Genomic DNA, 26,636 nt, shown 5'->3' with positions numbered 1-26,636 from the left:
TGCCTGTTCTGCTGAGGAAGAGCCTGGCAGGTCTCCTCAGTTCTCCTTCCAAGCTTTTATGAGCCAGACTCATTAATCACCTCTCCCTCACCAGGAGAGACCTCACTGCACATCCCTGCTTTGCCGGCTTTGGAGCGGGAACAGCCAGATGTGGTTCCCAGGCTTTTGAGCTGAGTTTGGGGAGTTTTGGGTTCTCCAGACCCCTATGCAGGGTGGTGATGCTCTGGCTGACTTGTGAAGCCCTGGTTGGAGCTCTGAGAGGTTTTTGCTGTGGCTCGGGGTGCCCAGGTTGGCACAAGCTGTAAGGCCAGGAGGATGGAGAGCAAGCCAGCCGTGCAGCGATTCCAACCCAGCCACACAGTTAAACACTGAATAACCCTGCCCTGGCGTGGGGGAAGGAAATGCCATTCATTGATGGCTGGAAGGAGCCAGGAGAAAGCATCTTGTAGGGGTAAGAAATGCACACAGCACCGCTGAAGCTGTTGGAGGGTTTTGTGTTTGAAGTTCTGGACACAGAGGTGCCAAAAATGACATGTTTCCCCAGAAGCACAGCCATGGRGCAGGCACTGGGGCAGCACTTGCACTTAATGGGATGTGATTTGGTGAAGATGAMTACCTCAGGAATATCCAGCTCAGGGCTGTCTTTATGCAAGCTGACAGCTCTGGATCAGCAGCTTTGTGCCTTCCTCATCCAACTTCCTCCTCCAACAGGGTCTGGTGGATAAAAACTGGGRTGGGAGGAGCAGCTTTAAAAAGGACAGCACTTGGGAGGAGTTTGGCCCTTGAGGAGATGGGAGGTAGGAAGGGTCAAAGTTAGAAAATGATAAAGGGCACAAGCAGRACAATCCCTGCAGGCTGTACAAGGTGGTTGGGAGATGTTTTGTTGGTTTAGAGCTCATCGAGACCAGCAGAGCTCCACACCTCACCAGAAACATCTCCAGGGGCTTCCTAGAGACAGCTAAGGTAGGAAAAGTAGCTCAGAGGATTTGCTCTGAGTACACAGAAGGTGTTTTGGTTGGAAGTGAAATAGCAGTGCTATCAGCAGCCACATTTGTACACGGGCTTTTTGCTCCTGACACCCTTTCCAAGTGTTTTGGTGGAGGGAGGTGCCTGAGACATCCAGGTTGGAGACTGGAAATGGGTGAGGGATCTTCCAGCACTAGAGAGGTGATCAATCACCTGTATCTGATCTTCAGGCTTGACCCCACGAGGTGSACACACCAGGACTCTTTTCAAAACCCATGAAGGTTGAAAAAACAGAGATGGAGAGGCCAAGGGCAGCGATGGCAGCTCAGAAAGCGACTCTGGGTGCGTTGAGCCGCTGCTTTTCCACCACCACGGGGCTGTGCTGTGTTTTTGTGGGCTGAGAGCAAMCAGAGCAGCAATTGATACATCTCAAATGCCATGTTCTGCATTTTGCACCTCCATGCGTGCCCCTCGTGTGCGTGTTYGCTCTCACAGAGCCTCCTGCCCGTTTGCTCTCACGCTAATGAGACGTTCTCACTCATTTCTTTGTTATGCCAGCTCTAATTTCCAGCTCTTTGACACGAGCCACCGTTTTTTTTTTTTTCTCTAAAAGGCTGAGATCACATGGCAGGATTATAAATTTACTCCTGAAATGCGCCATTAATAAATAATAAAGTGTTTATAAATATGCAAAATAGATTATTAGTCAATTCTACAAAATCTTGGCTACAGGAGCATAAAAGTGTGCCCTGCAGCTTGTATATCTATTATAAAAAGGAGGAGGGAACTAAAAAGTAATTCAGATTCCCTTTTTAACTTCCAAGCAGTAAACGCTGAATAACTTATTTCTGATAGTGATTATGTTAAAAGCGAATCATTTGTTTCCTTGAACAGCAGCGAACAATGCACTGCAAATATGTGATTTTTAAAATACTATGTACATGCAGAGGGACAGAATAAGTCCTTCATCTGAACAGCTCATTAAATAGAATTTTTTCAGCAAGAGCCTTGCTCTCTCAGCAAGCATCCTGAGCAGGACTATTCTCTTATTTAAGCTTCAGGAGTGCTAAGAGTGCCTAAATTCTTCCCTTTTAACTACAGGAGCTCAGATTGGAACCTTGAATCGTGGAACTACGGAGTGGTTTGGCTTGAAAGGAACCTTAATGAGCATCCAGCTTCATGGGCATGTGTGTTTGCCACGTGTCAGAAGGGGAAATTGGCAGTTCCTGAGGATCTTGCATTGCTCTGGATAACACCTGCCTTTCTAGCAAGACCCAAACTCATCAGGAAGCTGTTGCAGCAATGTTTTGGTCCAAAATAAACAGATTTATTTCTCCTTGGCTATAGCTTTATCTACAGGGGCATTGTTAATCTGTATGGCAATCTCAATGGCAGGTGATACACTGTGGATGGGATGGGAAATTGGGAATTTGGTGGCAGAAATACTAATGAGAAGCTGGATGGAAGGAGGAGAGGAAGGACAGGGAGCCCTGAATTCAGTGCTGAGCTCTGAAAGCATCGCTGCACCATCAGCGAGAGGAACTGCTCTGATCCAAAAAAAAAAAGTTATACACAGTAAAGGAAACAGGAGAAATTGCCTAAATAGTCTGGGTTTTGTTGTTTTTTTTTTTTCCTTTTTACCTGAGAATCATCTCAATGCCGCTGGGATCTGTGCTGAAGGAGTCCTTGTGCAAGGAGATGGAGAGAACTGGGTAATTTCAGACACTGTCCAAAAAGTGCTGCTGAGACAACTCTGCTGACAGCCAGGCAAAAATGAAGTGGGGAAATGTCAAATGTTCTTGACCCCAGCTTAAACCTTTATGAATTGAGGGCAGAGGGAGAGAAGTGTGTCTGTAAAGAAGAGCTGCTCTTCAGATAAATATGTTTGTATCGAGGCACAGACAGCCTGGAAATCYGTGGAGGGGCAACAGCCGGGGGAAGCAGAGGATTTGGAAGTGATGCTTCAAGAAAATGATGACAGAGAGTTTATTTTTGCTCAGCAGCAGTGCAGTGGTTATTCTGGGCTGRCATCAGAGCTGATGAGGATCAGACATATCATCCCCAGCCCCTTTAACAGACTTATTTCTTAGCAAGAAATGCACACTGCGACTCACTGAGGATTCACTGTGAGCAGGGCCAGCAAATCTGGAGGGGAGGTTGGCTCCTGTGACCCCAGAGCCCAAAGGAAATCTCTTCCCAACCTGTGTGTAAGAGAGGATTGTGCCACAGTTATTTCACTGGCATTTACACGTGGCAGAGGAGTCCCCAAGGGTGTTTTGTGTGCTCAGCACAGGTCAGGGATGTTCAAAGTGGCTCATTTGGCTTTTGGAATTGGTAAAGGTCCTGGGCAGATATCTGGTGCTAGACTTGGCCAGAATAATAACATGTACATTGAATTAAATTATCTAGGAAGAGCCACTGCAAGGAGGCCAGAGGAGTCAGGACGAGCTTTAAGCAGATGATGTGTTACCCTTCACAGAAAAMCCTTCAAATAAATCACCCTGGCTGAGGTGGTGCAGGAGGTCATCCAATCCTTATCCCTCAAATACCCAAACCCCATCTGGACAGGCCAGAGCTGAAACCCCACCAGGGAATCTGAGTCCATGCTTCACTCAGATCAGTGAGTTCCCTCCATCGCTGGGAGGGGTGGATTGGGCAGTGATGAGCAACAGCCAAGAGCTGTTCTCCAGCCAGGGCTGGCAATTAGGATTGGAGCATCTTCCAAGATAGAGATTAAATGCTGGGTGAAGCTTTGGAGCAGCTGCTCAAGCTCCTCAGGACCTGCCTTCTCCTTCCTTGTCCAAATTTAGCCTAAGTGGGCTCTCCCCATGGAGCTGAAGGGAGCTGGGCTCTTCTGTGCTGCTGCTCCCACAGTGTGGAGGGAAGTGAGTGAGCAGGATGGCTGGAGATACCAGCAGSAGGGGACAGAAAATCCCAAAAATCAGCTTTATGCTTCCTAAACCATCAGAAACTACATCTGGATTTTTTAACACCCTTAGCTTCTTGGCTTTAAAAGTAATGGCCACGCCTCCCATGCTGTTTTCTTGAGCTGAAGAGTTGTTTTCCATGAATTAAAAGTACTGTTTTGAAATATTTTTGGCTCATCCAACATGCTGCGAGCAAATGGTCAGGGGAGAAGCGAGCCAGCCTGGAGTGGGTGTCTGTTTGAAACCAGAGTTAGAAGAGTTCCTGGCCTCTTCAAAATTGGTAATTGCCAGCTGAGAGGGAGATTAACTATCCTCAGCGTTTCTGTGCAGCCTAGTTACAGACTACTGGGTCTTGAGCAATTAGAGCTATTCCTGTTTCATACTCTTAATAGAGCTCGTTGTCAGGCACGATTCCAATCATCTCGGTGCTCAGCTCYTGTCTAGGACAGCATTTGCCACACATCACTGACAATTCTGCACTTATCAGTATCGAGGCATCCAGAGATCACTGACACTGAGACATAAGGAAGACACCCCCTCCTCCTTTTGCAGGGTTATAAATGTGAATTAGTTCTGTTCAYTTAACCCCACTCTTGTGCACAGCCTGGCTGGTGAGAGCAGCAGCTTGTACGAGGGTGGGAAGAGCCACCCACGGGAGAGGGGAAGCTGTGCTGTGCTCTGGCCCATGCAGAASTCTTCTAGATATTGCAGAAATAACCCTTTAATGGGATCCATTTAGGAAAAAAAAATTATGAAGACTTGCCTGAGAAATCTTTGTTGCAGCTTTGGGCTTCCCCACGTCAAAATTCCGAACGGGTTAAGCCAAGCCTTGCCCTTTCCTCACACAGCCTCAGCTGCAATCACCTCCATCAAACTCAGCTCTTCAGCTCCTACTTAGGTAATAATTCACACCAGATTTTTGGCCATTTTGGCCATTTTCCACTCGAGACCTCATCAGAAAGCTAAGTGCCCCAGCGATTGCAGTCTCTGTTCCTTTGTGACATCCTCRCTGTGCCAAGAGCAGCCTGTCCTGCTCAGCTCCCTTAGGTTTGGACTCACCTTGAGCGGTTTTACAACTTCCTACACAAAGCAGCTTTGCTGCTCAACAGCTGGCTCAAGGCTGACAGCGTTTTGTTGGGTGTTTTGAATTAGATTGAGCTTTACTTTGCTGGCAGGACATAATTTAAAAGGCAGAGGCGGGACAGMAGCTGCCTCTCATCTGCAGCACTGAATTACTGTTGGTGAAGAGATGAAGATATCAAGGCAGAGAAATCATGTGGAGCATGGCAGAGGGGAGAGGCAGAGCATGGTGTTGGACCAGTCTGTCCTGTAGCTGCTCCAGGACCCAGCAAAGTCTGCTCTCCATCATGCAGAACCTCTCAGAGCCTCAGACTGCCCTGATCCTTATCTCCAGCACTTCAGCATTTTGCCATGACCTGAAAGGGGCAAAAATGCTTCAGAGATGGGGAACTTCATCAAGCAAGAGTGAAAGGGAAGGAAGCCTCCTGAACAAYTGTGGTGTGGCTTGGCCATGGCAGGGAGGGCACAGGGTTTGGCTCAGAGTCCAGGACAAGAGCTCCAGTTTGTGGGCTGAGGTACCAAACACAGGGGTAGCCAAGGCACTGAAATCCCTTCCCTACTGCAGAGGATTTTGCCTTTTGATCCCAGAAGAAARCCAAGCTTTCTTGATGCTTGATGGGGATTGTGTGATTAAACAAAATTCCTCTACCATGCTGCTAAAATCAGTTTTCCCCCTGGTCAGGTCTAACAAATGCACACATGTGCTCTCACATCCACCRCCCTCCAAAAGACAACACCCCTTTCCCATTCCTGCCTTCAACACAACACACAGCACAGGGATTTCAAGGACATGTTTAATGATGGCAGTTTCTACTGAAACACGTGAAGTCCATTCAAACCAAATCAATTTTTCCTTAAAAAGAAGCTTTGGTCACAATGACAAATTCATTTTTAAAAAAAAGTTCAAAGCAATTGCACAAAACTGAACACACGGTTCTGATACCTCCTCACATACAAACTGCAGCATCAGAAACTCAACTAACAAGGATAAATCTTCAACAAAAACCACAGCCCACCACCCTGCAGAGATTGTACTGTATACATGGAATCAGAGGGAACARTTATGAACAAAGTGTTTGAATTAATTAGTGTCTGTRTRTTCAAGCCTCATTAGTGCCTGCAGACTYCTGCAAGTAAGTTTGGCCTTAAGATAAACACTAGGGTATCACAAAGTGGTGTTAGTGATGTTAGATTATKTTATTAGTGTTCTGAACAAGCGTTTGCAGTCATCTCTGCAACTTCCAGGGAACAAAACGGGGGAAAATGCAAATACAAAGCTATCTGTGTACTTAGTTCTGCAGGTAAGTATGGCACACTGACTTGTGGCTTCTCAAATGTAATTAATCTCTGGTGACAGGGCTGTGGCTGGAGTAAAGCAGCTGCAATTCTGTGCAGGGCTTTCCCTCCACATGCACACAGGGAAAAGCCTCTGACTCACTCTGCCTCTTTAAGCAGTCAGTGAGCTACAGGCAGACAGCTGTAATAACATTTCTGTTTGCATTTTCTGTAACAAAAAAAATAATAAGCCTTTAAAAATGCTCTTGAACAAAGCAAGTTTGACTAGGCAACACAAAATAGCAGCAGATACTAAGACACGTTACAGTCACAATCAGATTAAATCTGCAGTGTAAGATACACAGAACACTAAAGTAAAAAACTCATGTAGTGGTTAATGGCTACTTCTTCTCTGATGAATTCCTAAAACTACCTGAACCAAACAGTTTAAATTATTAAAACTATGTTTTAAACTGATTTCTACTATTAAAAAAATATTCATATATATATACTATTAGACGAGTCACATCAAGTGCTCTTAAAATCTTAACTAAATATAGCTATAGAATATTTAACCAGACACTTTAAATCACATACAGCAAGTTTTGTAGAGGTAAACATTGCCTCACATTTGCAACAGCAACTGAGTATCAGACAGAGCATTTGGAATATTTTCATGACCGTGAGCAACTGGTCAGGTTGACCTCTTATTTCCACCAAGCTTCCCTATAAGCACTTTTCAGCTTATGGCACAGTTTGGGACTTCCCTGAGAAGCCAGGAAATCCCAGCAGCCGTTGAGCACCTCCATCTTCAAAATCTTAAATACCTGGTCCCTGTCCACCATTGAGATTTGGCCATGTTGTGAAATAGTAGGATTTTGTTCTTTTTTTTTTCAGCTACAAGCAAGGGGAGTAGATGGCCTGTGCTAACTCAGCAGGTGACCTGAAGTTGCTGGACAAACTGATTTCAAGAACTGACTTGCCCTCAGAAGGGAGAAGCCCTTCGTGCATCTTTTCTTCTCATCTCTCTCCTACATAACTTGGTCTTGCCTTTCTTTTGTGCCAAGAGATGGTTTTATTCCCTGTTCCCCACTCTCAGAGTGCCTGGTGCTCAGTTTAAAGAGTGACAGGAACACACTGCCATGTGTGTGTTCACAGGGCAGCCACCTCACCCCATCCCCTCCTTCCACAAATGCCAAAAGCAGCTTTTAACCCTCCCCTCTCCTCTCAGCATCGCTGCTTCTCTGACTTCTACAGGGCTGGGTCTGCCCAAGAAATTCAATTCCCAGCCTTYACAGTCTTGCAGGCCTGAAGAAAAACACTATTTCCTTCTGGAGCATCCAGAGGTGTGTTTAACCAAGGCAGGGAAAGAGCTCCAGASCTCACCTCAGCCTGCAGCATCGTTCCATTCTCTGCTCCCTGTGCTTCCTCCAGCCAGAACAACCTGCCCAGCCCATCTGACATGTCAAATATTGCTTGGTAACAGTGGCACTGAATGACTCAAACTGTTCCATGAATGAAAATAACAGAGCATTTTATATTGCCTTGATGATTAATACTAACACAACAGTCTGCTTTGGGATTTTTCCATCCAGGCTGAGTTGGCTGTCTGCAAAGCCTTTGCTGAGTCACAGCTAGGGAAAGCAAGCTGTGGTATGGCAGCTGCTGGGATGAATCCACAAAGCTGCTGGAAAGGAGAAAAATTCCCCTTCACCTCCTTTATCTGACTGAAAGGCTGAGGGGAGCCACAGGTCGTGGTATCATGACAAAGCAGTCTGGTGTTCTCAACAAGCCTCAAATCTCAACAGGGCTTTAAAAGAAAAGATAAAAATCCCAAAAGTGGCAGCCTGCTGCAAGGCTGGTGCTTTGCCAGAAACAGCAGAATCCTTGAGGGATTGCAATTGCAGGGCTGGGAGAGGGTCAAGCAAACAGTGGGACAATCCTAAAACAATTGGAAAAGATGCTTTTCCCCAAGAAAAGCAAGGTTCCAGCCAGCTTAAACACCCAAAATAGAAGGTGTTAAGGAGTGCAGTAAACAGTAAAGCCTGAACTGCATCTGTGGTTACTCTAAAGGAAAACCACAAAGTAAAGAAACTAACCCAGTTGGGTTTGCCCTTTCCACCACTGGCCTGGAAGGTTGGGATGCCTGTGGTCTCCAAACCAGACCCTTCCAGATGCAGCAATCCAATTCCCACAGKGTCATCCCACAGCTCTGACCTCTGCAGCACAAAGCACGGCAGGGAGCTACGGTTACAAATGTGTCCTTGAGTTAAATGAGCTTTGTCAAGCAGGTAGTAAGGGAAAAYTTCCAGTTTGATAGAGAATAAGATTGCTTACATGAAGCTTCCATGAAAAATAAGAYATGTTCTCTCTGCAATCCAATCATTCCACATGAGCACTTACTTTCCTTAGAAAAAGGTAATATAGATGAATTGTAGACAATTAACAGTCAGCACAGGACAGTACAAAACACTGGTTTTACTCCCAGTGGAAGGGCAGAAAATTACAAAAATATATCTTCTTTAATCCAAGATTGTTGTAGTTTAGAGCATGCCTGATTCTTCCTGTTTCCCTGTGRTCTCAATAAGTGAAGTTGGTCTGATCAGAGCTCCTTGGGACAATGAGAGTGRCATCATGAAAACTTAGTGCAATTGTTGTTTAAAAAAAAATCAGTAGCAAGTCAAGAAAATTTCTTACACAGGTCAACCTCCAAACCCTTTCCCACCYAAAACCCTATACCAAACATTGTGTGGCATTTCAGCATGGCTTACATTTTACCATCTAAAGTCCTAAGTCACCTCTGTAAGGCCCAAAAATACTTTTTTTTTTAAACACACGATCTGTTTAACAATGACCAAAGTTTAACAGTGACTGAAGTGTCGAGTTAGGATTTTAGAAAATAAGTCCTTGGGGCAGCTCAGTTTAATCTTCCTTGTCTTCCTCCTCCTTAAAACTTATTTAAACTGTAAGGAGCTGCAMCTTGTCATGCTTTGGTGACACTGCAGCCCTCCTAAAGCAAGAGAGCTGAGTTTCCAAAGAGGAACTCTGGTCATTCCAACGCAGCAGTCGGGACACCAGGAAACCAAACGGTGCTGTTTTAGTCAGAAGATCCACAGCCTGCTGTACAAACAGCACCTCGAGGAGGTGAGGTGAGGCTTGGTTTGGTTKTAATGCTGCAGAGATGAAAGCCTCCCCTTTCACAGTTATGGGTTCAGCAGGTCCCTCGACAGCAGAATGACATCTTGCAGGGCATCCACGGAGCTGCTTTACCTGGAAAGCAGGAGAATTAGCACAGCTGGAGATTTGCAATTCAAATAGCTYACAGGCAGAGATGAGAACCCATGTGTAAACTGAAAAAATAAAATCCCAACAGCCACAAAGGAAAAGGGAGCATCATTCACCAGGATTGCAGCAGTTGATGTATCTGRTGGCACTGATGGGATGGTAGTGCAATGCCAGGAGAAGAGATACCACAGGAAGACAAAAGCAGAGTTAGATGAGCCCAAGCCCAGATGCTGGAAGATCCTGTGGCCAGTCACTGTGCAGAGCAGGGAAGGGAATGTGCACAGGAAACCACACTCTGGATCTCACAGCTTTTTTCACACCGGTGAACCTCTTATCCATCATGGACCACCCTCATGGCTATGGATGCTCCTCCTCACACCCCACTGCCCTAAAATCTTCAAAAAACATCTTAATAGCAACTTGTTACATTCAAGGAAGGAGRTGAGAGCCCTCCCTTAGGGCTGCAGGAGCCAGGAGAACAGGGTGTGCTCTGCAACAACTGTTACGGCAGCATTGGGAAAGAACTGGCCTTCAAAACCCAATAAAAATTGCTTTTTGACTATCTCTTTCCTCCCCTGCTGTGGGCCTATGGGAAATCCTTAACAGCAGCACCAAAGCTTTGGCAATTKGTTGTGTTTATAGTGAGCTGCTGCCTGTGTTGGTGATTTGCACCCCCTTCAGATGAGGATAAATGATACCCCTCCATTTATACACAACTTGTCACTGCTGCCTGCTGGGGAAAAAAAAAAGTAAGCTGCTATAAACCCCAGCACAATTCACCTGGCATCATCCAGAATTGCCTGCAGCTTTCACTGGAAAAAAAAATCCATTAGAACTGCTCCCTTGAGAGTGAACACCTCGCAGTAACAAACAGAACAATTCCATGCTCCATTCCGAGYTGCACATGCAGTCAGGATCTGGGAAGGATGTAGTCCTAGAGAAGGCACCAATCGTGTAACCCATATTTTACAGAGACTCCCAAGACTCGAGTACATCAAAGGCTGAGCCTTGCAACTGTGCTGAAGATGAATTTGTACAGTTCAATGCTAACAGTGCCTGAAAAAGGGATGAATCCAGGATCCAACCCTAACACGTGGTGCATCTTTCCTCTGAAACAACCTGCAAGCTCTCAAAAGCCCTTTAGACCCACGATGGCTGAATAAATATTCCTGTCCTCTTCCCTCAGCCTGCCACTGCTCCTTACACATAAATCTTTCTCCTTTCAAGAGCACTTTGGAAGATGCATTCTTAAACTGCTTCTGTGTTCTGCTGGTGCTGTTGCTGTTAGAGGGAAAAATGACAATCCATAGGGAAAACAAACTGAGGAATTTTACTCAGCCAACAGGAAGGACAGAGGCTGCAGTCTGCCCCAAGAAAAACTTTCACCAGTATTTATTTAGGAGCCTGCCATCAGGACTGGTCTTTAAATTCCAAGTTCTTTCCCCAGCTCTGGGCTGTCACATGGCACATATGGCCCTGGATAGCTGTGAAATTCTCCCAGCCAGAGCAGAGCTCGCTGCCTCCAACAGCTGCAAATCAGCAGGGAGAGGAGTCACTGCTGATATCCCAGATTACTGAAGTGCTTTCAAAGCCTTTCATGTGCAAGGCGACACAGAATTTATTCAGAACTTGTTTTCAGTTTCCTATTGAAGCTGACAAGAAATMCCCCAATGAGCTATGCTAGAGTTAATAAGCTTAACAAGCTAACAATTTTATTTACCTTTTCAGAAACTGGTTCTTTTTGCAACTGTTTTAATCTCTTTTCTCTTATTACACAAAACAGGCAGTGGTGGGGGATGGACACCAGTTTGTTGGGGATGTTTGCCTGTAACCTGCTTTATTTCACTGCTCTCTACTCAAGTATCACTCAGTGCCAAATGCCTGATGAATCAATGGCTTTGCTCCATCATGGAGATCACAGAACCTGTGCAAATTCTGCTTGCCTTCTTGGAAGGAGGTGCTAAAGGAGCAAAGAGGAGAGGGAAATCATCAGATCAAGATTTATTTGTAGGATGAGAAAGAGCACATTTGGAGGATGGGATTTAGCCTTCCACTAACTCATTTSTGAAGATGTGCAGCAAGTGTAATCCCACCATAAAACTTGAAAAAACATCTGACATTSGGGAAATGATGACCAATACAGTTCATATGGTCCAGGAATCACCTGGACAGGGATGTTTTTCAGCCTTCAGCACAGACTGAATTGGTGATCAAGAAACAAATAGTCTATTGCTCGGTTTGGTTTCTTTGTGTAGCTCTAGAATAATTTCAGAACAATTCYTGAACTTTTTATCCAAAGGCCTCGCTCAATACCAGAGCAAATACATAAATATACACATTAACAGTGGTTATATATACACATATACACATAATATACACATATACAGTGGTTTCCATTCAGCTTTTTAAGGAGGTGCCAATGTCCAAGTGGTCTGGCACCTTTACCCCRTGACAATCTTGGGTTTATACTTTCCACCTCTTGTTACAGAAATTGTCTGCAGGATTAGAGAGAGCATTGACAGAGCTGCTTCCCTCCTCCTGGAATGAGGTTGCAAAGAGGGATCTGATCCTGCACCAATTCAACAGAGGCAGCAGTGGGTGACTTCTGCCTCCACAGAAAGAGCTGAGTTTGGGTAGGGKTTTGAAGTGGGCTCATTAGTCTGCCTTACTGAAGAAAGGTGGTTATTTCTTATTGCTCCACTGCCCAAGGAATGCCAAGGGGGGATCTACTGGGAGCCTAAAACCTTAAAGCCTCCTGGAAAAAAAAAATGGAAAAATATAGCAACGACCTTCATCCAGCAGCCCAATTTACACTGTCTGCTGTTCTTTGATGCCTCATGTAAGACTGGAAACAAATCCACACAAGGACAAAGCATTAAAGGAAAGAAAATTAACTGCATGAGAACAATTGGAGAGGTAAATGTCGCTTCTCCCCTGTTGCTGCTCCACACCAACTGCCTTTTAATTAGAGAGCTGTTTGCATTGCACGGGGAGAGAGCACAGAATCTCAATTACTCCCCCAAACACAGATGTGAGTGCCAGCACAGATCAGTCAGAGATGGGAGAGGATCTCAAACAAACCAGCCCAGAGCCTCCCCACACCATAATTGCCAATTTGGAGGCTGGGGAGAACTGGGGGAGGTACCCCAATAGAAGACCTGGTAAAAGTTTGGACTCACTGTGGGCAAGTCTGAGCTGCCCTTTCTGCAGCTCTATCCTATGAACAACCTCCTGACTGGTTTAATGGGGCTGTCAGTGGTCAAACTCARCAACTCAAATCTGCAAAGAAGCAGATTCTCTTCACTGGACATAGGACTTATGAACTGTTTGGGATATACTCTCCAAGCCACACAAAGGAACCAGAAAGCTCGATATCTTTCACAACAAATGTAACCTCAAAGAAGCTGTCCCAAAATCAGCACTGCTAAGGGGCTGTCTGTAAGATGATCTCCCCCTCTCAACTGAGTAGCTCTGTTTGAGCTAAACAAAAGTATGYCTGAAACAGCAAGGACTGCAGAAAATGTGGAATTTAATAGCTGTTGCACYGTGGCAGAAAGGAGGAATTCCCACAGCTGGAAAGAGGACTGGTTGGCCAAGAACAGGAATCCAGGATGAGCTGATACCTTCAGTGGAAGCAACAGCACAGGGCCTGCTCCAGGGAAGCACTGTCAGATAATCAAACACAGCTCTCAAAAGACAAATGGTTTCCAGCAAGCTCTCTTTGTTCATCCAGTATTTTACTATTAGACAWCTTATCTTGAAGCACTGTCCATGATTGAAATTCTTCTGTTCYCACTCTTTGGGAAAAAAAAACCCCTCTGATCCCATTTCCAAAAGTTCACAGAGAAGTATGGAGTTAAAAGGAAAAGGGCAGGAGGTGTGGGCTGTTTGAACAGGCCATGGCGAGTCAGATCTCTGCACCAYGGGTTTAACAAAGCTCGATCCCGAAGTACAAACTGCACAAACTGAAATTATTAGAGCAAACACAGGGCAGCTACAGGGAATGGCAAAAGTCAGGTAAGAACTGATAGGAATCTTCTAAATCAAGAACTAATTGTTTACACATAAAGGCTTGACTCACACCCTTCATTGTTTCGTGGCTCCCAACTATTTCCTGATTTTTACAGAGAACTAATGCAGTGATTCTGGAAACAACYAGTGGAGCATACAGTGGTGTGTGGTTCAGATGTTGGCACACATGTGCTCAGAGCAGATGTGGTGTTCCCCCTTTTCCAAAGTTAGAAGATGGGCAATGTGAGTAAAGTCTGTAAAATCTCCAGTTGGAATTTGTCAAGATCTGCATTTTTATAATTAGGAGAGCTTATTTCAGCTGAAGTAGGGCAGATTTTAGAGCAGGCCTTATTTGGATGAGAACATAACTCAAATAGTGTGGATGGCTTGATGTAAATAAAAATAAGAGATGCAGATACCCTGATGCCATAAATCAACAACAGTATCTTTATGTGCTGAGTTGTTGCCATAAATCTTCAGGCCCAGAATAGGCACCAGAAGTTTTGGGTTGTCACACCGCTTCCATCTCACAAACATATTTAAGGAAAGTTTGTTGCTAAGGGATAACTGCTCAAGGGATAACTGCTCACAGCATCAGCGAGGGACAAGTCCTCTCTGTCACAGASCAACACAGGAGCACTCTGCTACAAACATTGTGAGATTCAGCATCATTTCCCTGSCAGGCTCACAGCAACAGCAGTGCCTGGGAAAGCAGCCCTGGATCCACGACCCTTGATCCACAGCCCTCCATCCAGCGTGAGCACACAGCAATGACTGCCAGCAGCTGCCCAAGAGGGGAAGTTCAGTCTGTCAAAGCCCAGCAGCTATTTGGGACACGTGTATCCCGTTGTGCTGCTCTGCAGGGCAAAGAGGAGGGCAGACAGCCTGGGGTGGTGACAGGGTTATTGCAGGGACAGGGGAGGACAGAGCCCTGTGTGCTGGGAACAGGCTGAGAGTAAGGAAAGGGATAATGCTAGGGCAAAGAGGGAGATTGTGACTGCCTCATCCCTGCCRAGTTAGAGAAATAAAAGAGCTGTCTTCACTAACAAGAGCTCAGCGAGCATGTCTAACCAGAGGCAAGGCAGCAGTACCTGTATTTCACATCAAACACTGTCGAGTCTTCATCCTCATCRTCTTCCTCGTTCAGAGGAGCCATTTCTACCCTCTCAGCCGGGGTGGTGATTATGTCATACTTCCTGGTCTTCTTAATCCTCTTGCCAGACCTGCAAACAGAGGTGGGGAAGGCTGTTTTTAAACAGTGTTACTTGGAGAGGCCGAAGCTGTTCCCACAAGCTCTGGGTTTGATTCAGACCCCCCCACCAGGGATGCTTCAGAACCAGCCTCCATCCCCTSCTGCTGCCTTTCCAAAGCCACTGTTTGTCCTCTGTGGAGCAGTTTCTCCTCAGCTGCAATCCAGACTGATGTCAGTCTTTGCACTGCTGACAAACCAGAGATGCTGTGGTACCCAGGGCAGGCACAGGAATGCTGCAGCCACCACGTCCTCCTGCTGCCACACTCWATAAGTGAGATGTGGGCTTAATCAGCTGAAGCAGCCACTGGTTTAGTGAACATGTTTAGATGAGAAAGCAGAGGTTAAGCCCTGCTGAGCCACAGGAATGTTCTAGGCAGGATTAGGAGCGAGGAGGTGATGATGTCTGGGTACAAATAGCCTGCTCTATGTGCTTGCAGTCAGGCTGAGCTCAGGACTCCCACAGCAACAACCCTGAGTCTCATCTGAGCTGTGTGGGTGCTACGAAAAATAATCAACCATCATTCAAAGCYAACTGTACCTACCACCTCTACTCCCACAGATGCCAGCTTTACCTTTCTTTTGAAATGGAGATGCTCACACACCTGCACATCCCACGGTTTTGAGAGATCTATTTTCTAACACTTACTTTCAATTAACAAACACTTGGTGTGTGGCTTTTCAACTTAATTCTCTGCCTCTAGCTTGAATTGCATGGATCCTTTTTTTTTTTTCCACCTACTGTTTTCATGCACACTAGGAAGGTCACACTGCTCATGCATGAATGCATTTTTGTGATTATACATTCAAGTAGGTGTTGATGTGTACCGCCAGCCTTCGGGGAGAAAAATGGATGGTTTTGGTYAACAAACTGCAGAACTTTCCCCTTCACCTTTGAGAAAACAAAAGTGGCACAGCACAGCTTKTGCCTCAAGATGTCTTTAAGAGTTACACAGCAACAGGAACTGAGGTGTGAGCACTGCAGAGACTGGGACTCCAACCCTGAGTGTGTATCTCCACCACAATGGTCCCTTCCAAGCTTAAAGTTAAAGAAATTTAAATAGGTGACCAGCTCTGATGTGGAAATCTCAGAGCCTCTTCCATGCTCTGATTTTGGGCAGCAGACCAAGGCTGAACAAACAGGTCCCAGTCCTCAGGATGATGCAGTTTGCATTTCCTTCCTGTTCTGAAGGCTAAGGTTGCACAAGAAGTGAGGAGAAAGTCACCTCCTGATCCAATCTTCAGAGCAATCTGTGCTGCTGTGCCACACAGAGCACAGGGTGGTTTGTTCTTTTGCTGTTGTTGAAACAAGCAATTTTATATCCAGTACAGGAGCACTCAACACAAACACTTGAAAGCCCTTTTGAAACCACTTCTCTGTTCCTCTGCTTCCCTGCTAAAACCTGGCAGCAAAGTGATGCAGGGAGGTCTTTCCTCTAGCAAATAATGCATTGTTTTTACAAGAAATATTTACTCACACTGGGAAGCCTAAACATAGCCCAAGACTAACCTGTGTCTACCTGTCAGAACTAACCAAGCACAGCYTTACCATTCTGCATTCACATAGAGCCTACAGGGGGTTTCCATGGGTTCCATTTAAGATCCTACCCAAGTATCAGACCCATTCTCCCTAAATTCCTCCATTAGAAAACATTACTTATTCCATGGAGTTMATCTCAAAACAGTTAATAATGGAGTGGTTGAAGAAATTACTGCAGAGCAGATATTTTTAGAAGTAGGAAACTAGAATCCTTTTGCCTCCAGACATTAATTAGTCTGTTTGGGCTACACTTGCAAGAGGACTTGGAGCAGAATTTGCTGCACAGTGATCTATTAATCCTCACAAAYTCACTTAATGATGGTGCTCATCTAGGATAGGGTGGAAGCTCATTTTGCTGCTGGTTTTTGGCTAAGCTGCTACAATCAGTTGTTTGCCACTGATAAGGCAAAAGGGTCTTTCCTTGCTACCCCTTTCTCAATCCATTCCACACGAGATTATCCAGCTAATTTGTCATTAATCTGCTTTCCAGTGGTCTGTTTTCTCACATTTGTTCATCTGAACAACTCCCCTAGGCTTCATAAAAGACCAGAATAATTACCTGAGCTGACTTTTCAGGAAAGCCTTGGGAATTTCCCTAGATGCACAGAATGAGGCTGCCTGTCAGGAAACTTTGACATTAAAACTCCTGAACTTCAGTGGGATCCCTGTAACCATCAGCAACAACTGCACAAAAAGGAAAAGCACTTTATTCAGCAGCTAGGACCAGGCAGCTGAGTCAATGGAGCAGCACAGGGCAGGAACTACAGCACACAAATGTTTCATGAACTTTGGAGACCTCCTGGATAGGATCAGGACACATTAAACCTCATGGGCAAACAGAGGATCTGTTTCCAGACACATTCATTTTGTGTGTTTTTTTTTTAAAAAAGCAAACATGTTGGAAGCTGTGGTCAGTGTGTGGCCCTTGCACAATCACAAAGCACCCCTCAAGTGGTTTAGCCTGGGTAAAAGTGGTTCTGAGTAGCTTAGCACAGAAAACCATCTTCCACTTGAAAAAATCCTGTTGCTTCTGCTGATTCAGCCACCCTCTGCAATCAGGGGGGATGCTACACATCTTGCTCAGAATTAGGAGGTGAAAAGAAAACCCAAGTTAACTGGAAGCAGAGATTTTAACCTTTCACTGCAACCCCAGTGCTGAGGCACCACACACCACAGCAGGGTCTGCCCTGGTCCATCCAAAATCAGCCGTAAATCCCTCTCCAGACCGCAGGCAAGGACAACACACAGAGAGCAGAACACTGACTTTGTGTCTGTATTTTGACCGGGGGCTATTTTGGTCAAGCACCAGTCATATGCAGCACTTCATCCTCCTTTCTGAGGCATCATGTGGTGGGGTAAGTGCTCAAATCAACTCACTGCTTCATTGTATTATTTACGCCTCTAATCTATTTTAGTCCACAACCCTGACATTCAAAGATAATTCTTTTCCTGACCCAGAGAGAGAGGTCTYGGCATTTCTTACCTCCTGCTAAGAGATGCAGAAGGAGGGGACCATCCTCTGGAAAAAAAAAGAAAACTCAAAAAACCCTTCTCCATTCTTAGTAGGTTGCTTACTGGAAGTCTGATTAGTCCCTCCTAGAGCTGCAGCAATGTTATATCCAGAATGGAATTAGGACCAGTTTATTTCCTGTTAATGGACTCCCTTAGCAGTTAAAAAAAAATAAATATTGAACACAATCAGTGCTGCCACCCACCCATAGCTTTCAACAAACAACAGGTCACAAACAGATGTTTTTGGGGTTGGATATTTGGTTGATTTTGKKTTTTTTTTCTTCTTCTTTTCCATTTAATGTAGTTTAATCTGTGTTTTTCTTTCCTGTTGCTAGCAGAAGTCTTGTCTTTGATGGAGTACTCTAACTGGTTATAATATAATTAATTTTAGATCAGTAAAACTCTCTGGGGTTAAGCCTTGGATGGCCTGGAGCATTTGTCCAGCTCATAGAACAAAGGGTCTTGTATCCTATGATCATATGCTTGAACCTCTCTCCTCAATCTCAGTCATTTATATGAGTTTTGAAATTACTGGGAAACTAAGCTTAAAGTGGTTTTTGAAGAAGAAATCAAAATTGAAACAGAAGCAAACTAACACAGCAATGAGACACAAAATAAGCAGATAGCTTCTCTCCAAAAAAATCTAGATACACAGCAGCTTTTCCAGCCTGGATTCTGTTTGTTGAAGGGCAGGTCAAGACATGAAGCAAACACTTATAGAGCAGAATTTTCTGCAASTAAAACTTTAGGTTAAAAGTAACATATCCAGTTTCCCTAGAAACATGGTCTACCAGCACCACTGGCCACATGTGAAAAGCTGTGCTTCCTGTGAGATGATCCCAAGAATTACACTGCAACCAAATTAACAAAGCTGTACCAGAACGGGGCAGGACATGGAGGTAAAAAGGCAAAATCCAAAACACAGATCAAAGGGTGAATTTAGCCACATATAATCTGTTCCAAGACACTGTGTTTCTTGGTAATGCAAACTACCCAACTATTTCATTGAGGATAACATGCAATTTGGTTTGTTGTGGAAATGGTTTTGGGTTGGGAGCATGCAGAGCCCATGGGTATAGGAAAGAAAGCAAACCCAGAACTGAGAGTGCAAAAAGGAATAAATAAATAGATACTATAGCAAATTAGACCTTGCCACWTGCAGACAAATAACAAAGTCTTGGCTGGCCTTCACAGACCCAGTAGCCACAGAGAGAAAAGAAATTCAAACCACTTTGAGTGATACCACATTCTGAACCACAGGACCAAGAGATGAAATCAGAGCATAACATTCCCAAAAGGAATGAAGATGAATCTCTGTCTTGAGTGTTGTCCTAAGAACAGAGCTGAAAACTGGAGAAATATGTCTATTCCTGCTCAAACAAAAAAAAAGGGAAATAATATAAATAGAAAAATATGTAAAAATGAGATGTATATAAAAAATAAAATGTACAAAAAATTTAATCCAATGACTGTGACAAGYGTATCTGGCCACTCACTGGCTTATTTCATCTCTACAGCCCATATATGAAAAGATAATTTACTTCCAGCAACAGAGAACAATTTCACAGTGAAKGTTTAATCAAAGATTGGATTTCAGCAAAATCTCTTAAATAGGAATCCATGACTCTTCAGAAAAAAAATCGCAATGTTTTTGACTAAGTGTGAACAAAGCYCTTATTCTGATGGAGAAAAGCTTTACATTTATTGAGGGTAAATCCCTTATCTCTTCTGCAACAGAATCTCTTTGGATCAGTGTTGTCAGCTACAAGTGTGACACTGTACAAACATACCTGTTGGTATTCTTGTCTCATTTGCAACTGGGATAACTGTTTACAAACAAGTGCTCTCTCAGATAAAGAAATATACTCAGAAGCCAACAGGTTCGTTTTCCATTTTCCCAGCAGGTTCTACCAAAGATATACAAGACTTCTCAGAGGGTGTTTATTTTAACATATCTTTAATGCCGCATTAACTCTGATCAGTTGTATAATGATGAATTTGGCATGGSAGAATTAATCCATCTTTCCCAAGGTGACTTTAATCTGTACCTGTTTTTGCTGATTATGGTATAGGGAAAGTCTTTAATGTTACCAGTTTGCCTTCTTTGGCTACTAAGGTTCAGCYTTAGGCCAGGTCTCCTTAACACAAGATCTTGCTTTATACCCAAGAGAAACTGTGGCACAGGAAATAAACTCACCAAGATCACACAGAACTAGGAGCAGAATGAAAAGCCTTAGTTATAGACTTCCTAATTCTAGCTCATAACTTCTACCAATTCTGCTGTTTGTCCACGACAACTTTGTACAACTGCAAAGCGAACATATTGATWAAAAAAACCCTCTTCAATACTTTATTGGGCTCTCCCAAACTACCTTATTTTATGAGCACATTTATTTGCATTGCCTTTGCCAGYTGCTGCAAACACTTAAGTAGAATACAGTTAAATGCCAATTTCTTCAAAGAGAACCAGCCCTGATCATTTCAGTTTATAAACCACACTCTGGAATACTACTATTGTGAACGCTACCCTTCCCACATGGAATTAGTTCCAAGTAGGAGCAGCAGGGCATTCAGCCATGCAGAAAGGAGCTGTCTGAAGACAGAACAAGGAAGAATTTGGCAACTCCACTCGTTTAACTGCTTGTGTCACCTTAGCCATGGCTTCGCCGAGCGCCAGCTATTCCCAGGTCCTTGCGGCTGTCCCTGCCCAGCAATGGGACACGGAGCTGTGACATTTGGCCATCTGGGCTTGGATCTGCGGCTGGGTTTTGTGTGTCTCCATGGATTGTCACCTGCGCACCCATCCCAGTGACCACCACCTCCAACCCCACGCATTTCCAGATGTTCCACTGGAGTTTCGCTCCGTGCCCGCTCCAGCCCCACGCAGCGGGTGTACCCCAGGCCGGAAAATCCCAGCTCCTGGCCTGATTTCCCGCAGGARCGGAGGAAGGAGCGGCTTTGCCAGGCCCCGCACGGCTCCCCAGGGTTTGCTGGGCCAGCCACACACGCCGTGCTCGGGGCCGGGCTTTCAACACAGCGTTAACGGGCGGGTCACGCTATTATTATATAATACACGATCATATGCAAGATACACATTATATATATAAACAATAAAATAATAAACAGGAGAGGYTTCCCCCTCCAGCCCCCGATGCCCCCCTTGCCCCCCGGGCGCTCCCCACCTGAAGACGCGGAGCAGGAGGCAGCCGATGAGCGCGGCCGTGAGCGCGCAGGCCCCGATGACGGCGGCTTTGAGCGCGGAGAGATCGCGGAGCATCGCGGGCACGGGGCTGAGCCGGGCCCCGCTGTGGTTGCCGGGGCCCGGAGCGGCGGGCGGGCGGCTGGCGTTACCCGGCAGCGGCTCCAGGCTACCGCGGGCGGCGGGCGCGGCGGGCAGCAGCAGCGGCAGCAGCAGCGAGGCCGCCAGCAGCGGCAGCGGGGCGGCGGTGGGGCGCATCCTGCCCCGGCTCCGGCTGCTCCGGCTCCGGCCGCGCCGAGCAGAGCCCCGGAAGGCAGAGCCGGCCGGCCCGGCCCGGCCCCCGCCCCCCCGAGAGGCACCGCCTCCACCGCCGCCGGGGCCGGGCACAACCGGGCATGGAGCACAGCCGGGCACAGCCGGGCACAACCGGGCACAACCGGGCACAGCCGGGCATAGAGCACAGCCGGGCATAGAGCACAGCCGAGCATAGAGCACAGCCGGGCACAGCCGGGCACAACCGGGCATAGAGCACAACCGGGCACAGCCGGGCACAACCGGGCATGGAGCACAACCGGGCACAGCCGGGCACAGCCGGGCATGGAGCACAGCCGGGCACAGCCGGGCATGGAGCACAGCCGGGCACAGCCGGGCACAGCCGGGCACAACCGGGCATGGAGCACAGCCGGGCACAACCGGGGCTGGGCATAGAGCACAACCGGGCATGGAGCACAGCCGGCCATAGAGCACAACCGGGCACAACCGGGGCCGGGCACAGCCGGGCACAACCGGGCACAACCGGGCATAGAGCACAGCCGGGCACAACCGGGCACAACCGGGCACAACCGGGCATAGAGCACAGCCGGGCACAGCCGGGCATAGAGCACAGCACACAGCCGGGGCCGGGCACAGCCGGGCACAACCGGGCACAACCGGGCACAGCCGGGCACAGCCGGGCACAGCCGGGCACAGCCGGGGACAGCCGGGCACAGCCGGGCACAGCCGGGCACAACCGGGCACAACCGGGCATAGAGCACAACCGGGCACAGCCGGGGCCGGGCACAGGCACAGCCGCCCCTCCGGAGCTCCCCACCGCCCCGCCGCGTTCCTTGGGCCCCTCCGCTGCCTAAGCCGGCGCTGCTCCTTCGCTCAGCACGTCCAGCTGTTATAAGACAGAATCCAAGGTGGGCAAGGGTCAGGAGGGGCCATGCCAAGAGCGGCGAAGGGCACTTGGTTGCTCAGCCTGGAGAAGGCAGAGCTCACCGCGGGTGTAGCTTCCCCAGGAGGGGCAGCGCCTGTCTCTGCTCTGTGACCGGCGACAGGGCCCGAGGAATGGCTGGAGATGGGTCAGGGAGGCTTAGGATGGATATTAGGAAAAGGTTCTTCGTGGTCAGGCACTGAACAGGCTCCCCAGAGAAGTGGTTGCAGCACCAGCCTGACAGCTGAARCAGCATTTGGACAACAGCATCAGGCACAGGATGGGATGGTTGGGTTGTCCTGTGCAAGAACAGGAGTGGGACTTCRATGATCATGGTGTGTCCCTTCCACAAAATTCTCTGTTCCTGTGATTCTGCAGCCACTTCTAATTACAACACACAACAYTGGCCCAGCTAYGAAACAATCACAGAGTTCACACTGYCATCAAGCAGGGTACAAACCTCCTGAACTGCTGGGGCAGCACGGCCCAGCTGCTACATCAACAATTCCTACATCAGATTTATGTCTTTTTGCCTTTCTGCTGGTCACCAGGGCTCTGCTTCCAGGTTAACRTATTTACAGATGTTTCACATCTTTTAAAATGTAAGATGCATGGAAATCACAGCCGTGGTTCTCCAAACCATCCTGGAGGCACTGAGCATGTGAGCGGTGCCATCAGCCAAGCCATACAGAGAGAATAATTATAGAATTACAGGAATCATACAACATCCAGTCTTGGAAGGGAATCACAATCATCCAGCTCTTGGCCTTGMAGAGGACAGCCCCCAAAATCCYACCCTGTGCCTGAGAGCGTTGTCCAAACTCTGCTTGAACTCTGTCAGGCTTGGTGCTGTGGCCACTGCCCATTTCTGGTGACCACCCTCCTCTAGATCCCCCRCCATCTTCATAGCCCTCCTTTGAACASTCTCTAATAACTTTATATCCTTATATTGTAGTACCCAAAACTGCACACAGTGTTGGAGGTGAGGACTAAATGAAGGAGCAAACTGCTTTCTGTGTTCAATGTTAATAAGAGCTTCATCTTAGCTAAATGTATGTGGGGAGAGGGGCACAATGGCACTGAAATCATGTGAAACAAAGGGGAAAGACAAAAGAGCAGATTTCCATCCTATTAAACTCCACACTTCAGAGCTGGCATGGCAGGGTGCAATCTATAGGAACGGGTGACTAAGGTGTGCAGGAGATGACAGAGGTGTATTCCTGCAGGCAGTGTCCTGCTGGAGAGGTGGCAGTGAAACAGTGCCTGGTTCTTCAGCCTCCCTGGCCAATTGGGATGCTGTATCAAATGCCACCCACTCGGTAATAAAAGCATCCTGTGTGTTTTGCAGGAGGTTCTTTGGGATGAGGAAATTTTGACATGGACACTGTGCAGAAGGCCCCCTAGACCGTCTGAATTGGGCATTGTTCCGATTTCGTTTCACTGCTGACTTTTGTGCAGTTTCCCAGTTTCCAGCATGGGGCCTCRGTTTATTTCTGTTCAGAAAAAAATAAAATAAATAAATCAGTAAAAATTCCATCTGGGCAGGAGGTCAGATTGGTGGTGCGGGCTATTTCCCAAACACTGGTGTGAGCGCTGCTCACTTGAGTTATTATTTGTAAACACTGACCCTGTTGCTGGCCCTGCCTGTTCTGAGATGTTTGCCAGCTGCTGCCCRGCCTCTGGCAAATCCCTCTGGCACAGTGCTTCCCTATGGGATCTGGGAAGATGTGTAAAGGACTCCCAAAACAAGAACCACCTCCCACAGTTTGAGTGAATATATCAGAGGTGAAGAGCCATTGCCACAACAGTTTTGGAGAGCGTTTCAACTGGCTTCAGGGTTTTTCAGTTTGCTTTGGTTTGGTTTCTTGTGACTTTATTTTTTTTCTCCTCTTTACTGGTATTTCACATGTCATTTGCCTAATTTGGGAATCATTCCTGGGTCCTGGTCTGGAATGTGGGATTTCGCAACTCTGTTCTTCAATGACATCATGTGGTTTGTTCTGAACACAGCAGTAATAAATGAGAGTGGGGGGAGTTTACCAACCCTTCTATAATAAACACTTTATCCCAACAGTCATCTTTTGAGGATCTGAACTAATTTGTGGGGKTTAGATTTTACCTAGTAAGTCATGTTTTCCATGTATATAGGACAAAGAGTCCCACTTGGATAAAAGGAAGCTACATCTTGGTTTCATCTCCCCCTTAGCAGTGGCGGCTGTGAAAGCCAGCGCTCCCGAGAGCTTTGGTAGAAGAACACAACTTTGAGAAGAAATTCAGTCASTGAAAAATGCAGAAAGTATTTGTTTTCCCCTCTGCTGAAGCTTGTGTTTCATCCCTAACACAAACACACTCCTGGAGGAGAATGCTCTGCMGGTTGCAGGGGTGGGACTTGGTGTRGMTTTTCTCCCTGCTGAGTTTYCTTCCCATTTACACCTGTTCGGTGTCATTACAAGTTGGAGCTCTTGGTAGCAATTGCGTTTTCTGTAGAAGAGTCTGTGCTGGCTAAATAGAAGGGGCGAGTATGTTTCTGTATGCAATTGCTTCTGGGAATGGCAGATTTCTGTATTTATGGATGCCTGTTACAGCAGAAACCCTGTTTGTGGGGACAGCTCTTCATGCACTGCTTAGCAATGCATACGAAATTCGGGCTGCCCCTTCCTTCGTGCACTCAGATGGCCTCCAGGCAGCACCCAGAAGTATTTTTAGCTTCAGAATAGGGAAAAAAAATTTGCAAGAAATTGTGCAGAGAAGAAATAAGCAAAGAAATTGAAGCTGGCTCAGTCGTCAGATTTAGGCAGGCTGGGTTTGCAGGAATAAATAAGTGTTTCTGTGAGAAAAATGAAATGTGTACGAAATGTGTACAAAGTGAGGCAAACTACATTCCCAAKGATTTGCTGYAGAAGTAATAGACCTTCTGGAAAARACCAGGRTCCAGTAAGGAAGGAAATAAAATGGAACTGGTAAGATATCAGTGCTCCATGAGCACACCTCTGACATCTCAAAACCAAAAAGCCAGGCTACTAGCAGAGATATAAATTCAAGGAGCAATCACCTCTCCATCAGAAGGTGTTTGAGCTTGGATGTCAGACAAGAGAGCACAGGGTAATTGCAAGATTTAATCACTCTTCCAGTGACTATCGACAGATAACCTCAACCAGCAGTGCAGTAAAACTGCAATGCCTCATCTATCACGAGTGGTCCAAGGGCTGCAAAGATGTCCCATTGCTAATTAAAGACCAGTGATGTAGAGCAAGCAGGAGCTTCAGATGYACTTGGACAAGTCTTTGCACATCCCTAGTTAGCCCATTACACATTACATTAGCCTGTTATTCTATAACCCTCTAAAGCATTTATGGCTTTTTGCAGACATTAAAAGCCAGTGTTACTGCTGCAAAAGGCTTGTAATTTAAGTCTATGATAAGCAGCAGATTCCTTTTAAATGAGGTTGGTGCAGTCATTAAGCTGGGGTGCAGAGATTATCTCTTGAGCAGGTTCTACAATATCGCTAATACACACAGCGTTGCAGTGCAGCAGTTAATCTGGAAAAAAACAGGGAAAGGAAGGACAGCAGTAAACCACAAATCTTTGTTTAGTTTGGATAACAATAATCAAAGAACACAAAAGCCGATTATGACTTTGCCTCCCACTGCTTCACTGCCTATTCATGCAGTCTGTCCTGGCTGGCCTGCTGAAGTGCAACCTGAAAGAAGCTGACAAATCATTCAAGCCTTTTTTTTTTTTTTTTTTTTTTTAGATAATTTGCAAATGATATCCTTAGACTGATTTTCTTCATTTCAGCTGCATGAAAGAAACTCATCGGGGTGGTAGTGGCTAATGTTGCAGCCTCAGATGGCTTTAGAGGTTCATTGATGATGTTAAAGTGATTGTCAAGTAGCAGAACTCCATCCGGAATTGAAAGAGACCAGGATATAAAATAAACAGAGCAAACTTCCTCCTGGCTCTCAGACTGTAATTCTGGTTTAACTGAGCAGTGCCTGTAACTGTCAGCCCAGCACATCTCCCTGCAATGACAGTGATCTTGAGCTGCCTGGAGTAATTCTCTGTGTGAAGCAGCTCCCCTGGAAGCTGTGAGATTAAATCCTTGTGGCATCTTGTTACAGGGATCAGCTCATAGGGGATTATGGTTGTGCAAGTGGCACCCACTCTCTGGGGGAAATAGGGAAACATCTATTAACATCTGCAGCCAGGCTTCCAAATCCCCAGTGTGAACCTCAGACTGTTTTATGGCAAGATGGATATCGGGAGGAGGACATCCCAAAAGGTGTGCTGACAGCAGGAAATCCATGAGCTCTCACTGCAGTTCGTTGCTTTCTAACCCAGTGGTTTGTTTGAATTTTTGTTTGGTTGTTTTTGCTGTGATTTCCAGAGAAGGATTT

General features: G+C 46.3%; 1 protein-coding gene across 1 annotated transcript; it reads right to left on the bottom strand.

Moving 5' to 3' along the window:
- Positions 1-5,754: 5,754 nt before the first annotated feature.
- Positions 5,755-21,332, bottom strand: FAM174B (family with sequence similarity 174 member B). The gene is made up of 3 exons (XM_057365810.1): positions 21,028-21,332; positions 14,636-14,767; positions 5,755-9,518 (listed from the first exon to the last, which is right to left on the bottom strand). The coding sequence occupies exons 1-3, from the start codon at positions 21,300-21,302 to the stop codon at positions 9,515-9,517; spliced, it is 411 nt and encodes a 136-aa protein (XP_057221793.1). The 5' UTR covers positions 21,303-21,332; the 3' UTR covers positions 5,755-9,514.
- Between the last annotated feature and the right edge of the window lie 5,304 nt (positions 21,333-26,636).

Source organism: Malurus melanocephalus, unplaced genomic scaffold (genome assembly GCF_030028575.1).
Source record: "Malurus melanocephalus ecotype Western Australia unplaced genomic scaffold, MMel_1.1 scaffold_58, whole genome shotgun sequence".
In the NCBI taxonomy this organism is placed as follows: Eukaryota; Metazoa; Chordata; class Aves; order Passeriformes; family Maluridae; genus Malurus; species Malurus melanocephalus.
The sequence above is the reverse complement of the archived record's forward strand: the minus strand, read 5'-3'. Positions and strand labels throughout refer to the sequence as shown.